General features: G+C 43.9%; 1 protein-coding gene across 8 annotated transcripts in view; it reads left to right on the top strand.

The window, feature by feature from the left end:
- Positions 1-17181, top strand: part of cntrl (centriolin) — a 743138-nt gene that overhangs the window by 187612 nt on the left and 538345 nt on the right. For 7 of the 8 annotated variants that reach the window (XR_009651398.1, XM_060906888.1, XM_060906886.1 and 4 more), the window contains 3 exons: positions 12866-13046; positions 13246-13544; positions 15441-15595. Coding sequence is in view for 7 of the 8 variants with exons in the window: in XM_060906888.1 (XP_060762871.1) it covers positions 12866-13046; positions 13246-13544; positions 15441-15595 (635 nt within the window). In the remaining variant the exon portion in view is untranslated. The remainder of the gene's footprint in view (positions 1-12865; positions 13047-13245; positions 13545-15440; positions 15596-17181) is intronic. The other variant, XM_060906889.1, reaches the window with a different exon arrangement.

Raw genomic sequence — 17181 nt, 5'->3', positions numbered from 1 at the left:
CTCGCACATCATGCAATGTTGCCAGATACTGCTGACGGTTTCCAGTCCAAAATATATTCAAAACCTGCCAAAATGCACTTGAAACCGCCAATCTGGCAACACTGCGCGCATGCTGCTTCTCTTGAACATAGACATCCGGAAGTAAGGCGGAAGGTAGTTTGTCGATGTCACCTCAAGACGACGCCAACGATTGGTCAAATTTGCGGGAAAGTTGCGGTGATTGGATATAATTGCAACACCGCCCTGAATTCGTGGGGATTGGTTGAATTTGCGCTGAAGTTGCAAATCGCAACGTCCTGGAGGCTCTGTTTTTTTGCTTGGCCGTCTCCTCACTCCCTGTAGCTTTAGGTACTAAAAATCGATCCATTTTGTCTCTCACGTTGCGCCCCCCCTGAAGAACTCTGACGCCCCCCCAGGGGGGGCGCGCCCCACACTTTGAAAAGCCCTGTTCTAATGCATTTGTTAACCCTATAACAAAGACAAACCAGAGGTCCAAAGACCTGGGAAAAGGATTCACACAGCAATCCTTCCCAATCCAGTGTGGATACATTATATGTCCCTAACACTAACACTTGCCTGAAATAACCTCAGCAATGATAACAAAAAATAATAATAATAATAAATATGTATGGTGTTGAAACAGAACTGAAAAAGTTTTCAAAGACCCAAAAAGGCACAAGATCATACATGACACACATTTGCCCATCAAAAGTTTCTCTGATGTGTACATACAGCACAATACAATCATTTTTTGGAAAATCGGCTGTGATGGCATCGGATTATCTCCTCTTTAGGGGGGTACACATGGCCGCTGCTCAAAGGTGGTGGTGATGACTGCCTCTCTGGTGGTGAAGTGTCAAAGTCTTGCTCCGATACATCAGCCATGAGTTCCTCAACATAGGCTACACACATTAAAAAAACGTGTCAAACATTCAAAAGAAGATTACTGCTTTTAGTTTTGGTGGGCTGTCTGTTTTGTAACACTAGGTAAAGCGTTTTACAAATCAGTGCAAAGCCAGTATGTGACAAATGTATGGGGGAAATCACAACCTACATAACGTGACATTTTCCACCTTTGACTTACAGTAGTTGCATGGTTCTTTGACTGGCTTAGCTGAAGCACTTCCTGGCTTGTACTTTGGTTTTCGAATACTATAGCGTACTGTAGGTCCCCTTTACTTGTCCTTGCCTGCTCTCTGTCACTGTTTGCGTTGTAGTGTAGTGCTGCCAAATGAATCCCGAGATAGAAATGAGAGGAAAGAAACAATGATTTTGTTGATGCTGTTAATATTGATACTGAATGTGATGTTATCTATTATCAGCATGAAAACAGCAACATTCTGAGTTATCAAGATTAGCGAGAGGTATGAACTTACCTGCTGAGGATGCCATGATATCTGTACGACTTCATTTTTGGCGCAAATTTTTTGATGGTCTCATCTTTGGGGAAGCGATGAAAGCTTACCCCGTCTTTATATGTATTGCCACAACCTGCGATTATACACAGAGTAGGCATGGCTGGGGACTGTAGGCGAAAACTCTGGACTCAGTCTTTGTAAGTAACTAAATCAACTCAAATTACTTTCCGCACTTCAGTCCAGGTGCAACGACTATGCCACCGTGTTATTCTGAAACACATGTAACGAGGTTGCGTGACCTATCTCGTGCTCGTAAGTTTATTTTTTGAAGGGTGGAGCTTTGGGTCCTGAAAAACAGATGAAATACCACTTTCCAGCAATTAGTGCACATTCACAAAATCACGCTCAGAAATGTAATTATCTCTCTGGATACGTGAAAACACATTTGGATCACCGTGGAATTTTGTTTTTTGTTTTTTTAACTTAGTTGACCTTTAAAGTCACCGATCACCAATTTGAAATCATGTCTTGGCACGTCATCAGTGATGCTTTGTAGGGTCTCGTAGAAAGTATCTTTTGTATCATCCTCTGCATCCTCAGTTGGAGCGTAAGCTACAATGAGATTTTTGCTTGTTTGGTATAAAGCCTCGCTTTCAAAATCCTTTCGCTGACAGTTTCGTATGACGTAAGGCTTGCTCTAGTTCTAGGAGAGAGCAGCAAACCAACACCTTGCCTATGTATGTCATCCATACCCGAGTTAACAAATAACCAGCCTTCAATCATCTCGATGTTCGAGCCAGTAAGATGGGTCTCACAAATCCCACACATGTCAATGTTATACTTCTCCATCTCTCTCACCAAGAATGTTTTATTCCCTGTCTTGTGAAGTGTTCTAGTATTCCAAAGGCCTAGTCTCATTGGCCTTTTAATGATCTTCAGGTTCTTCCGTTTGCCACCCCTGGTCAGACTAATAGCTCCTTGGGACAAGTTTTCACCATTAGTTGTCATCGTTCTGGCTTGTAAAGCAGCGGGGTCGCTTACAGAAGAAATGTCTTGTAGTCTCATTGTGTCAGATTCCGTCGCAAAGTATACTTCAAGTGGGTTGCTGGCCCAAAGTGAAGGGTTTTTAATTGGGTTTACCTTCCCTTAACCATTTTAGTCGCCTACGACAAGCATAGTATACGTTGGGGGTATTCATAATCCGCCCACCACACGGAAATATAAAAATTAAAATAAATAAATGTGTGTGTGTGTGTATAATATATATAAATGGATAGAGAGGTCAATTCTTATATTATTATACTGTCTTATATTATTATACTATAGTATATACGGGATTATACTGTCGCTTTCATTTTTGTACTTTTCACTTTCGCTTTCCTTTTTCCGGTTTTTTTTTTCCGGTTTTTTCTCTTTCTTTTTTCGGAAGAACGCCGAGACCGGAAGCTTTCTTTTTTTTCTCCTCCTGTGTAAAGTCCACAAGCGGAGGCCATCTGATCTGCTTTAATATCAACAGATCTTCATTTAAGGTACGTGAATCTTTTCATCATGGCACACCTTCAGCCTGTTCAGTGTGCTGAGTGCAGGATGTTTAGTCATTCTTCCTCCGTCACTAGCGATAGCTCTATTAGCTTTACTTGTGATAAGTGCAGATTAGTTAGCTCTCTGACGGAGAAGATTACAGTGCTAGAAGCGCGTGTCCAGGCTTTAGAGCAGGTTAGTGAGCGTCAGAACAGTGTAGTTTCTGTTAGGGAAAGTCTGGACGCCCTAGGTGGAGTTAGCAATCCCCCAACTCCGGCATTAGAGCCCTTACAGCGGGGCGAATGGGTGACGGCTCGGCGGCATAAGCGTAGAGCCAAAGCTACCGCTGAGGCTCGCCCACGGGAGCACCACTCCTCTCCGCGTCACGTGTCGAACAGGTTTGCTCTCCTTAGTGATGCACCCACTGAGAAACCTGAAAGAGCTCTGGTTATAGGGGACTCTATCATACGGCACGTGAAATTAGCTCAGCCTTTAGGGGCACCAGCAGCTTTAGTCAGGTGTATACCGGGAGCCAGGGCGCCGGACATAGCAGGTAATCTTAGGGTCCTAGGCAAGCACAGGTTCTCAAAGATGGTTATCCATGCAGGAGCTAATGATATACGCCTTCGTCAGTCTGAGGTTACTAAGAGTAACTTTGTAGAGGTGTTTAAATTAGCGAAGGCGATGTCCGATGCTGTAGTATGCTCTGGCCCCATCCCAATGCGGCGTGGCGATGTAGCTTACAGCAGGTTATGGTCGCTGAACTGCTGGCTGTCCAGGTGGTGCTCTGAAAACAGTGTGGGCTTTATAGATAATTGGGCTAATTTTGAGGGCACTGCTGGCCTGTTAGGGCGGGACGGTATCCATCCCACTCGGGAAGGTGCTGCTCTCATTTCCTGCAGCATAGGTCATAGTCTCAGAACAGGCCTAGTTAATTTCTGACAATCCAGAGCCAAGGCCAGGGAGCAGACGAACAGGCTAAACCGACTGTCTGCTAGCTGCACAGAGTCGTCACTCAGGGCCCACTACATCGAGACTGTGTCTGTTCCCCGAGCTCAACAAAAAGGTAGAAATTTTCAGAGAGTTTGTTCCAGTAACCTAATCAATATAAAATTAGATCAGACTGACTGTACAGCTGCTGCCAGCACCTTTGATCTAAAGGTGGGGCTATTAAATATTAGATCTCTTACATCTAAAGCGCTAATGGTTAATGAACTCATTACTGATCAGGAGTTTAATGTACTGTGTTTAACAGAAACATGGATTAAGCCAAATGAATATATAGCATTAAATGAAGTGAGTCCTCCTGGATACAGTTTTATATACACCAGCCTCGTCTAACTGGCAGAGGAGGAGGCGTCGCGGTTATTTATAACGATTATCTAGGTGTAACACACAAACCTGGTTATAAATTTAATACATTTGAAGTTCTTCATACTCATATAATGTATGTAGCCTCGAAAAATAAGTCTACCCAGTTAATTCCATTGCTTATTATTTACAGGCCCCCGGGGCCATATTCTGAGTTTCTTTCTGAATTTGCAGATTTTATCTCAGATTTGGTTATTTCCTTAGACAAAGCTTTAGTTGTCGGAGATTTTAATATTCACTTCGATAACCCAGAAGACCCTTTAAAAACAGCGTTTGTGTCCATCTTAGATTCAGTCGGGATTAAGCAGAATGTCATAGGACCGACCCATAATGGTGGTCACACCCTTGATCTAATACTAACATTCAGATTAAATGTAGACAATATAGTCATACTTCCACAGTCTGAGGTTCTCTCAGATCATTGTCTCATCTCATTCAAAATATGTCTGAGTAATAATATATGCACCTCACCACGCTACTGTATTAAACGTACTTTCACGTCAACTACTGCACAGAGCTTTATAAATGCTGTCAACTTTGATTGGGTCACTGTCAGCCCCTGCAGAACTCGATCAGGCAACTGAATGCTTAGAGTCAACATTCCGCCATACTTTAGATAATGTAGCTCCTCTAAAAAGGAAAATGGTCAGAGACAAAAAATTAGCACCCTGGTATAATGATGACACTCGCACATTAAAACAGACCACTCGAAAATTGGAACGTAAATGGCGTCAAACAAAATTGGTAGTGTTCAAATTGGCGTGGAAGGAGAGCTTCCTGAAGTATAAAAAAGCTCTTAGTGCTGCGAGATCAACATATCTCTCCTCCCTAATAGAAGATAACAAAAATAATCCTAGATTCCTATTTAATACTGTAGCAAAATTAACCAGGAATAAGTCCACTATCAACACATGCACACCTGCAGTATGTAGTAGCAACGACTTCATGAATTTTTTTAATGACAAAATTGAGAATATCCGACAAAAAATTCAAACTACTAATTTAAGGTTAGACAATGAAAGTGACCTTGTAGTTAACAATATAACTGTATCAGATCATCAGTTAGAATGTTTTACTCCCCTAAAAGAAACTGAATTACTCTCATTAATCTCTACATCAAAAGCCTCAACTTGCGTACTAGATCCCTTACCGACACATCTATTCAAACAGATAATGCCTGGAGTAATTGAACCGCTTCTAAAAATAATAAATTCTTCTCTTATGATTGGCTATGTACCCAAATCCTTTAAACTAGCAGTTATCAAACCCCTGATTAAAAAACCTGACCTTGATCCCTGTCAGCTGTCCAATTATCGGCCAATATCAAACCTCCCCTTTATCTCCAAGATCCTTGAAAAAGCTGTGGCACAGCAGTTATGCTCATATTTACATAGGAATAACATCCATGAAATGTATCAGTCAGGATTTAGACCTCATCATAGCACAGAGACAGCACTGGTTAAAGTAGTAAACGACCTACTGTTGGCGTCTGATCAGGGCTGTGTCTCGCTACTTGTGTTGCTTGACCTTAGTGCAGCATTTGATACCATTGATCATTCCATTCTTCTGGATAGACTAGAAAATGTTGTGGGAGTTAAGGAAATGGCCCTCTCCTGGCTCAGGTCTTATCTAACTGATCGTTATCAGTATGTCGATATAAATGGTGATATTTCTAGACGTACCGAGGTAAAGTTTGGTGTTCCACAAGGTTCTGTCTTGGGTCCACTGCTTTTTTCTCTATATATGTTACCTCTGGGCGATATTATTCGTAAACATTGTATTAGTTTCCACTGTTATGCTGATGACACACAGTTGTATGTCTCTGCAAAACCTGATGAGAGACACCAGCTTAATAAAATTGAGGGATTTGTTAAGGACATTAGACACTGGATGCTTATAAATTTCCTTCTGCTTAACTCTGACAAGACTGAAGTACTTGTGCTAGGACCACATACAGCTAGAAGTAAGTTTTCTGATTACACAGTAACTCTGGATGGCCTTTCTGTTTCTTCACGTGCAGCAGTAAAAGACCTCGGAGTGATTATTGACCCCAGTCTTTCATTCGAAACTCACATTGATAACATCACCCAGATAGCTTTCTTTCATCTCAGAAATATTGCAAAGATAAGAAATTTAATGTCATTGCATGATGCAGAAAAACTAGTCCATGCTTTCGTTACCTCCAGGTTGGATTATTGTAATGCCTTACTGTCTGGATGTTCCAATAAGTGCATAAACAAGCTCCAGTTAGTTCAAAATGCCGCAGCAAGAGTCCTTACTAGAACTAGAAAATATGACCACATCACGCCTGTCTTATCCACACTGCATTGGCTCCCAATCAAATTTCGTATTGATTATAAAATACTACTATTGACCTTTAAAGCACTAAATGGTCTCGCACCACAGTACCTGAGTGAACTTCTGCTCCTCTATGACCCGCCACGCCTACTTAGATCAAAAGGTGCAGGCTATCTGCTGGTACCTCGTATAGTGAAGGCTACATCAGGGGGCAGAGCCTTTTCTTACAAAGCCCCACTGTTATGGAACAGCCTTCCAAGTAATGTTCGGGAATCAGACACAGTCTCAGCATTTAAGTCTAGGCTGAAAACATATCTGTTTAGTCAAGCCTTTTGTTAATGGTGTTTATGAGGTAAAGGAGTAGATCTGGAGGGTCCTCAGACATAGAGTGTTTTGGTAAACTGGGATGTATGGATGCTGTCAGTCCCCACTCGCTTGCTCACTCGAGTTTGTTGACGGTGCAGTGGCTGGCTGCTTTATGTCCCGGGGCCCCTCATGCCTGTGTTACCTTCTGGCTCTCTCCTTTTAGTTATGCTGTCATAGTTAGTTGCCGGAGTCCCTGCTTGTACTCGGTGCAATATGTATACTGTTCCTACTTATTCAGGTGACATTGGGCATACCTAACCACCTGTGTTTTCTTTCTCTCCCCCCCCCCACCCCAAATCTGTCCCTCTGAGTTACATGGAGTCAACAGGAAATCTTTTGGTGGAGACGGTGGGGACCTCGCCTGGCTATCGTAGTCTGCAGGGAATCGGCCGTCAGACATTCTGTCGCATGTCCCAGACCCGGTGAAATGTAACTGAATTGTCTTGGCCAGGCCTAAGGGTCCCATCTGCATCTCATCATTGCTGAGGAGTGTGCTCCCATCACCCAATCAAGCATCCAGCCAGAGCAGGTCATGATATATTTTTTACCATTTTCACATGCCATTGTGCGTCATGCCTGATGTAAAGACTCTCGTCTCTGCGAGCCTACCACACAGATTTAATACTTGTCATTTTTAGGGCATACCTAACAATGTGTTTTCTTTCTCTCTCTCTCTCTCTCCCCCCCCCCATCTGTCCCTCTGAGTTACATGTTGATCCTGGGATTGAGATGCTGGCCTCTTCTGCCCCTCGGACCTGCTTGATCCATCCTGGTGCCCTGTGTCTGGTCGGAGTTTTATCGCCCCACTCCTGTGAAGGACGGCCCCATGAGGACAGTTGAGGGTTATACCTGTTAAAACTGTTAATATTATAGTCAGGCTGTCTGTTGTTGCCCAAATGAGGATGGGTTCCCTTTTGAGTCTGGTTCCTCTCGAGGTTTCTTCCTCATGTCGTCTGAGGGAGTTTTTCCTTGCCACCGTCGCCACAGGCTTGCTCATTGGGGATAGATTAGGGATAAAATTAGCTCATGTTTTAAGTCGTTCAAATTCTGTAAAGCTGCTTTGCGACAATGTTTATTGTTAAAAGCGCTGTACAAATAAACTTGATTTGATTTGAATTCAACCTCCTTAGGTACACACAGACCAAAACCCCTCTCTCTCTCTGCGTGCATGCACATATAAGGGAAAACATAACCAACTTGGCATTGTGGATAACAGTTGAAATAATCCTGACTGCATGTTTGGATAACAGTGAAATGAGCAGGCATTGGGGACATGTTTATTTAATTATTCATTTATTTGCTCATTCTTTCATGTGAACGGATATTCATTTAATTTAAAAAAATGCTTGGAATTAAAAAAAATTGCCCAAAAATGTAAAATAGTTTCAATTATTAATTACCACATTATATATGTAATGCTTAATTGCCGTGGGCGGCACGGTAGTCTAAGTGGTTAGCATGGTTGCCTCACAGCAAGAAGGTTCTGGGTTCAAGCCCAGCGACCAGCGGGGGCCTTCTGTGTGGAGTTTTCATGTTCTCCCCGTGTCTGTGTGGGTTTCCTCCGGGTTTCCCCCACAGTCCAAAGACATGCGGTTAGGTTAATATGGGACGGCCTTGGGTTGAGGTGCCCTTGAGCGAGGCACCTAACTCCCAACTGCTCCCCGGGTGCTGTTAGCATGGCTACCCACTGCTCACGTGTGCGCGCACGTGTGTGTTCAGTGCTTCAGATGGGTTAAATGCAGAGAGGAATTTCACAAGTGTGTGATGAATAAAGTTGTGCTTTCTTTTCTTTCTTAATGACGATACAATACAGTGATATATTTTAAACACTTTAGTTTCAAGTCAAGTCAACTTCATTGTCAAATATGCTATACATGCTCGACATACAGCACAGATGAAATTTCAGTCCTCTCTGACCCACGGTGCAAACAGGCAATGCAATAAATAAAAATAGAATAACTGAAATAAACAATAAACAGTATAAACACTCTAGATAAGAAATAAACATAGACTAAACACTCACAGGTATATATACATACGCATATATATATATATATATATATATATATATATATATATATATATATATATACACACACACACACACACGTATATAAATTGGAGCAAAGGGACATAAAATAACAGTCAAGGGCACTTAAGGTATAGCAGGTAAACATGAAATAAGCAGTATAAACAATAAACTAATAGCAGTTAAGGTGAGGTAGTGCAGAATAGTGCAAATGAGCGAGGTAAAGTGAAATGTGCAGTCCCTGAGTTCAGTGTGCGAATGAATGTTGAGATTGTGTGTGTTTTGGGGGGACTGTGAGGGTGACGTGATGTCAGATGCTGAAGGGGGGCAGGGGGGTGTACGGGCAGAATCTGTGGCAGACGGGGGAGGAGGGTCAGAACAGGGAGGGAGTTGAGCCTCCTAACCGCCTGGTGAAAGAAACTGTCCTTGAGCCTACTGGTTTTGGCCCGGAGACTCCGCAGTCTCCTCCCCGACGGCAGCAGACTGAAGAGGCTGTGAGATGGGTGGGTGGGGTCACTTGCAATCCTGATGGCTTTGCTGGTGAGGCGGGAGTTATAGATATCCATAAGAGAAGGGAGAGAGACACCAATGATCCTCTCAGCTGCTCTCACAATGCGCTGCAGAGTCTTGCAGCAGGACACGGTGCAGGCGCCATACCACACGGTGATGCAGAAGGTCAGGATGTTCTCGATGGTGCCTCTGTAGAATGTGTGCATGATGGGGGCCGGGGCTCTTGCTCTCCTCAGTTTGCGGAGGAAGTACAGACGCTGTTGGGCTTTTTTGGCCAGTGATGCGGTGTTGTTGCTCCAGGACAGGTCTTCAGAGATGTGCACACCCAGAAACTTGGTGCTGCTTACCCTCTCCACTGCAGCACCGTTGATAGTTAGTGGAGCATGCTGGGTGTGCGCACTCCTGAAGTCCACAACAATCTCCTTCGTCTTCTCCACGTTCAGGCAGAGATTGTTGTCCTTACACCACATGGCCAAGCGGCTCACCTCACTCCTGTAGGTTGTCTCATCACCATTGTTGATGAGACCCACCACAGTCGTGTCGTCCGCAAACTTAATGAAGAGGTTGGAGCTGGATGTTGGTGTGCAGTCATGGGTCAGCAGAGTGAAGAGGAGGGGGCTCAGCACGCATCCTTGGGGGGCCCCTGTGTTCAATGTGATGGTGCTGGAGGAGTTGCTGCCGACCCGTGCAGCCTGTGGTCTCCCCGTCAGGAAGTCCAGCAGCCAGTTGTACAGGGAGGTGTCGAGTCCCAGCTGGTCCAGTTTATGAATGAGCTGCTGAGGAATGATTGTGTTTGAATGCTGAGCTTAAGTCTATGAACAGCATTCTGGCATACGAGTCTTTTGTCTCCAGGTGGGTGAGGGCTAAGTGGAGGGCAGTGGAGATGGCGTCATCGGTCGAACGGTTGGACTGATATGCAAACTGGAAAGGGTCCAGGGCGGGGGGGGAGGGCAGACTTGATATGCCGCATGACTAGCCGCTCGAAGCACTTCATGAGGATGGAAGTGAGTGCGACTGGGCGGTAGTCATTGAAGCAGGATGGAGACTGCTTCTTCAGGACTGGGATGATGGTGGTGACTTTGAGGCACGTGGGGACAACAGCCTGGCTCAACGAGATGTTGAAGATGTCTGTAAAGACATCTGTGAGCTCCTAGGCACAGTCTCTCAGGACACGACCAGGAATGTTATCAGGACCCGGGGCTTTCTATGCATTTGTCGTCCTGAGAGCTCTCCTCACGCTGTCTGGGGACAGCGTCAACACCTGGTCGCCAGGAGGTGGTGGGGTCTTCTGTGCCGTGGTGCTGTTGTCTGCCTCAAAGCGAGTGAAGTTGTTGTTCAACTGATTCAGCAGAGAGGTAGAGTTATCACAGGTCTGCAGCGAGGGCTTGTAGTCTGTGATGGTCTGAATCCCCCACCACAGGTTCCTGGTGTCTCTGCTGTCGTTGAAGTAGTCAGCAATGTTCCTGGAATACTGTCTCTTGGCCACCCTGATGCCTCGTGACAGGTTGGCCCTAGCTTTCCTCAGGCCCACCTCATCCCCAGCTCTGAAGGCGGTGTTCCGAGCCCTCAGGAGCCTGTGGACTTCCCCTGTCAGCCATGGCTTCTGATTTGCCCGAATGGAGATGGTTCTGGTGACTGTAATGTCGTCCATGCACTTCATGTTGGCAGAGACAGTCTCTGTGTACTCCTGGAGATCTGTAGTGTTGTAGGTGGTCGCCTGTCTGAACATGCTCCAGTCAATGGTGGAAAAACAGTCCTGGAGTGCCTCTGAGGACCCCTCTGGCCACACACGTACCTGCTTTGTAGCTGGTTTGGTGACTTTAACCAACGGCCTGTATGCTGGCATTAGCATAACAGTGGAGTGATCTGAGGCCCCAAGGTGGGGGAGGGGTAGGGCTTTGTAGGCACCTCTGTGCATGGTGTAAACATTGTCCAGAGTATTGTTTCCATGTGTGTCAGAACATGTCAGAAAGTTGATATGTCCATAGAGTTTTGGAAACATGCTCTTGGGGTTTGCATCCCCAGCCAGGATGAGGAAAGCATCTGGGTGGGCTGTCTGCTGCTCACTGATGTGCTGATAGAGTTAATTCAGTGCTTCACTCCTGTTGTTATTGGAGCCGGGAGGGATGTATATTGCTACCAGCAATATGGCTGTAAATTCCCTCGGCAGGTAGAATGGCCGGCACTTAATAATTATAAACTCCATCAGTGGTGAGCAGTGTTTGCAGACCACGACAGCATCGTGGTACCAGGCATCACTGATGTAAACACAGAGTCCCCCCCCCCCGACTAGTGCTCTGTCTGACCGGTAGCATGTTAGCCAGGCTAGCTGAATGGCACAGTCCGGGACGCTGTCGTTAAGCCATGTTTCCACAAACACAAGGACACAACACTCACTCACAGACTTGGAAGATGAGCGGAGTAGGCGGACATAATCCAGCTTGTTGTCCAGCGAGCGCACGTTGGCCAGAGTGATGGTAGGGATAACCGGCCGGTGAGGGCTAGCCGCTAGCCTAGCCCGGATACCTCCGCGCTTGCCCCTCTTCTGCTTCCGCATGTTCTGCCTGTGGCGCTTCCACTGTGGGCTGGATGCAGGAGTGGGGGTCGGTGGTTGAGCAGGCCTCCGGAGCAAACCGTAGTCACATAGCACTTCCGCGTCCGCTGGATTTATATCCGTGAATATAGTTCTGCGGATGTCGAGCAGAAACTCATGAGTATGTGCGCCTTAAGACTGATGGACACGACAAAGACGAACAGATACACGCTGTTTTAAAACACAAACACAAAAACACCGTTCTGTCAGGACGGAGAGGAGCCGCTGCATGTGTACGCGCTGCCATCTTAATTTTTGATAAAAATGAACGCCATGTGACCTCATCAACTGGATTTAGCAACTACTGCTGCCTATATGAGGGACTTCTTGCAAAGAAACTCTTCGTAATGTTGCTCTTAAGACTCCTCCTCACAACTGAGTTTCAGAAAACCATGTACAGAGACAACGTTCCTTGCTTCAGAGAATCTCTCAACTCGCTCTTTAGCCCTAAAGGGCAACATTATCAGGAAACCTACCCCAGTTAAATAAGGCCTGAGCCAGAAGAGGGCCCTTCCTTTAGCTTCAACATTTTCTAGGCTGTCAGGTAGTATGAGTAATTGTATAATTAATGGTGTCAAGCTGCACTAAGGTCAAGCAACAGAAACCAGGAGAGACAACCTTGATCAGAGGTCAGTAGTAGGTCATTTACTACTTTAACCAGTGCTGACTCTGTACTATGATGAGGCCTAAATCCAGACTGATACATTTCATTCATGTTAGTCCTATGTAGGTATTTATTGCTGGCCCAACAAGTGACATTAGACTTCCATTATATGTGACTTACTTAATTCTACTGAAAGCTATCTGTTTTCCTTCCAGAACCCCAGTCTTGGTTCTCAGGCTACACAGGACTCTGGCCTGGGTTCTCAGTATGTCCCATCACCTGACAGAGGCAAACATTCCAGAAGCCAGCAACACAAAGAGACAAGACCCACTTCCAGCTCAGAATACTGTGTTTACTCTCCCCACCCACATGATCAACACGATTATGGGAAAAGAGGTGATTAGTGTTGGCTATGTACATGAATGTACCGCTTCTGATATGCCTTCCAGGAAAAAAAAAACATCTCTTGTATTTCAAATCAAGTTTCAAATCAAGTTTATTTGTATAGCGCTTTTAACAATAAACATTGTCGCAAAGCAGCTTTACAGAATTTGAACGACTTAAAACATGAGCTAATTGTATTTGATCCCTATAGAGTCTTCATGCAGAAACCGTGATGGTGAGAATGATGAGGATGGTGTTGGTGGAACTCATTTCAGCCCCCCACCAGGCTCCGTCATCTACACTGTGCCCCCTGATGGCACCCATCTTCCCCCAGGCATGGTCATCTACGCCCCTCCTGTTCCAGGTCTGGCCGTAGGCCCTGGTTCAGTGTTTTATGGCCCTCCACCTGAAGGGGTCGGGCTGGTTTATGGCCCTCCTCCCAGTGGTCTACATATCTCTCTAGTCCCTAATGGCACTCTACACTGCAGTGTACCTGGTCATCTGGATATGGTGAGACACAATCCAAGCAAGGGTCACATATATGTGTCACATGGCTGATTAAAATTGACAATTATATTAATATTTAAAAATTAGATGGGTAAGCCACATTTATGACTGGGGTGCTATTTTGAACCATAGATATAAGATCTACCGTGTGGGAAATAAGGCCGGACCGGTGGACATTTACCAGTCATTTTCACATTTGTCCATCTGTATTTCAAAAGCATCGGACCAGATGGACGATGAAAAATAATTTGAATGTGTCCGTATGTATTTCAAAAGCATAAAACTGGATGGCTCATGAAAAATTGTAAAGATATGGGTCTAATCTACTTCAAGTTTTCTTCCAAATGTTACACTGAGTGAATACATTGTTATAACATGGCCTGTGAAATGGGGGCCCCCGCGGGCCCAAATTTAAAAATTCATAACTCTGCCACCCAAAGTCCCAGCCCCACCAAACTTTACAGGCACATCCCTCTCCCAAAGACCTTTTGAATGAGCCCAGGCTCTGCTCAATCCGATGTCAGGAGCGAGCACAGCTCATGGAAAACTTTAGCACGAGCCTCTGCTCCAGCTGCTCATGCGCACAGTGTTTTAAAAATTTGTAACTTGGCTACTGAAGGTTCTAGCCCCGCCAAAATTTACAGGCACCTCCCGTTCCCCAAGTGGCACACTAAATAAGACAATAATAATACACCAAGTATTCACTGTCGTTTTTATTTCACAATGCAGTTGACTCATGTTTTGGGGTTGACAGTATCTGATTGATCCAGTTGGTTGATTGAGTTCAGTTTACATGAAACATTGCAGTACAGTATGAAAGTGCCAAACTGCCATTCAATGGTTATGTGCATTTTTTTCATTCATAATAAAAGTGACATTGTATTAAATTTGGCTCAATAGTTTTTTTTTTTGAAAACAGGATTGTATTAAATTCAAATAAAAATCTATCAATATACATATAATTATGGTTCATATGGTCATAGTCATATGCTTTGTAGGATGTAGATTTATATTTTAAGAGTTTTTATTTTCTTCTAAGTTCTAGTCCAGCAGATTTTAGTCTGAATACCAAATGATATTACCATGCCTAGTTTTGAGTCCTTTTAAAAGTCATTTTGTTACAAAGTTACTTGGAATCTTGTACTCAAAATTTGTATTGTTAATTACTAAATTTCTTATAGACTTATTATAAACATAGTATAAAAAATGGTCATTGTTGACATAATGTTTCATGAATGTTATTATAGTACCTATATGTGAGTACCAGTAAGTTGTAACCAGCTGAAACATCCTTGCACCCCATACTTTTTTTTCTAGACATTGAACTAACCTGTGTACACTATTGTTTTCTTGGGTATAACTTTGAGCATGTTTTTCTCGAATCTTCTGACATTTTCTTGTAAATTGTATTCAATTTGTAGTGTAATTAGCAACTAACGTCTAGTGTAATTTGGCCTTTGAAGATCACAAAAATCATTTGGACAGGCTGAAATTTGGACGGACAGACATTATTTTCAGAATTGTCTGTCCTGTGACAGTCTGCTTAAAATTCCTTATTTCCCTCACTGCATCTACATTCATATTTGTTTTTTTCCAACAAACAGGATCTTAGTTATAGGATATTAGTTATTTGTAGAAAGTAATTTTGTATGTGTGAAGATATATATATGGTACTGTTTTTATTGCTATAACAATTTTTTTTACCGTATGTGTGTATATTGCCGGATATTATCAGCAGAATTTTTGTCTTATTAAACTGGTATTGGTAACAAAATATTCATATATGTTGGGTACTAATGGATGCATTTGAAAATCAAGTCATTTAATGCTGATCATGGTTGAGTGCTGTGTTCTTGAGGCTGGTGATTTTATTTTATTTTTTGTTTTTTTGTTCTTCAGTCATACTCTTTAAGGGAGGCAGACCATTCTTTAAGCATGCACGAGTCCGGCAGAGTGGCAAGTGGACAGGTACTCGGGCTGGAGGAGCAGAGATCAAAGTTGCAGATGGAACTTAAAGAGCTGCAGGGAGTTGTGAGCCAACCTCAGCGCCACAAGTCAGGGAAAACTCCTCTGCTTACAGTCTACACTCACACCTGCTCTCAATCTGCACAATATTTTCACACCTGCTATCTGTTGGTCTCCACAATACTCACACCTGCTATCTGTCAGTCTCCACAATACTCACCCCGCTCTCAATTTGCACAATACTCACATGTTCTCTCAGTCTGTACAGTTTTCTTACACCTGCTAGCTCTGTCTCTACAATACTGTCACACCTGCTAGTTCTCAGCCTCCATAATACTCATACCTGCTCTCAGTCTGTACAATACTGTCACACCTGCTAGCTCTTAGCCTCCATAATACTCACACCTGCTCTCGGTCTGTACAATACTGTCACACCTGCTATCTCCCAGTCTCCACAATACTCTCATACAGTACCTGCCATCTCCCAGTTTCCACAGTACTCTCACGCTTGCTTCCAATCTCGCAATACACTCTTACACCTGCTCCCAGTCTCCGCAATACACTCTCATACCTGCCGTCTCCCAGCCTCCGCAACGCGCTCGTGCCTGCCGTCTCCCAGCCTCTGCAATTTATTTGTATGCATTTGTTCACTCATACCTGCTTCCAGTCTGTACAGTACTCTTGCGCCTGCTGTCTCCCAGCCTCTGCAATACACTCTCATGCCTGCTGTCTCCCAGCCTCCGCAATACACTCTCGCGCCTCCCAGCCTCCGCAATACTGTCACATCTGCTAGCCGTCACTTTCCACAACACTCTTACACCTGCTGTCTCTGTCTGCACAATTCTGTCACACTTGTACAATACTCACCTACTCTACAGAGCACAGGCTCCTGCTTTCGGCCAACAAAATTTTGGTCTCCACCACACACTCAACCATATCCATGCCTGCTACCGTTCTATAAAATAGTCGCACAGTTTCACAATAGTCACACACGTTAGTGGTACCACTTAATTGTATATGACCAGAATGTATTTGTTCAAATTAGACAATTTATATTATTTGGTTATTCGCCCCTTTCCCAAATCCCAGCATGTGTTGTGCGCTGGGAATTTCCAGTGACTAGGTTCACGTTGCTGATAACGATATAAAAACAAATATTGGGCTATAATTTTTGATGTTCAAATATCAGATGTAAGCGGAAATGTGCTGTTATTAGATTGCCTTTATTTGTCTAGTTACTGGTTCCGTGGTATTTTTAGTTAGCACAGAAGCTTTTAATTGGTCATCCTTATCATATTGTCTTTAGCTCTGACTGAATGCACTGCCACTGCATTCTGCAGTTCCTGTTTGTGGTGCCCACTATTTTGGTCTAACTGTACTAACAGACGTCCAGTGAGAAATAAATCCTATCATGTAGATTGTATATTAAATATTTAATGCTTAGCCTAGGTTTGACTTTGACATGGCATGCTTGAGGCTGAGCAATCTTAGCTGCTGGCTGCTTGTACATTTGACTCTAATTAATGCCTTTTATCTCTTCTGCTTTCCAGTGCAACCAGGAACATTCTACATTTGATCCACAGTGGGCCACGGTGGTGAAAATATTTAGAAAGTAATTACTGATGATTCACTTAATGAATTGACGAGATCTCATCCATTTGCAGTGGTCTCAAAG

Source organism: Neoarius graeffei, chromosome 24 (assembly GCF_027579695.1).
Source record: "Neoarius graeffei isolate fNeoGra1 chromosome 24, fNeoGra1.pri, whole genome shotgun sequence".
In the NCBI taxonomy this organism is placed as follows: Eukaryota; Metazoa; Chordata; class Actinopteri; order Siluriformes; family Ariidae; genus Neoarius; species Neoarius graeffei.
This window is presented reverse-complemented; position numbering and strand designations above follow the sequence as displayed.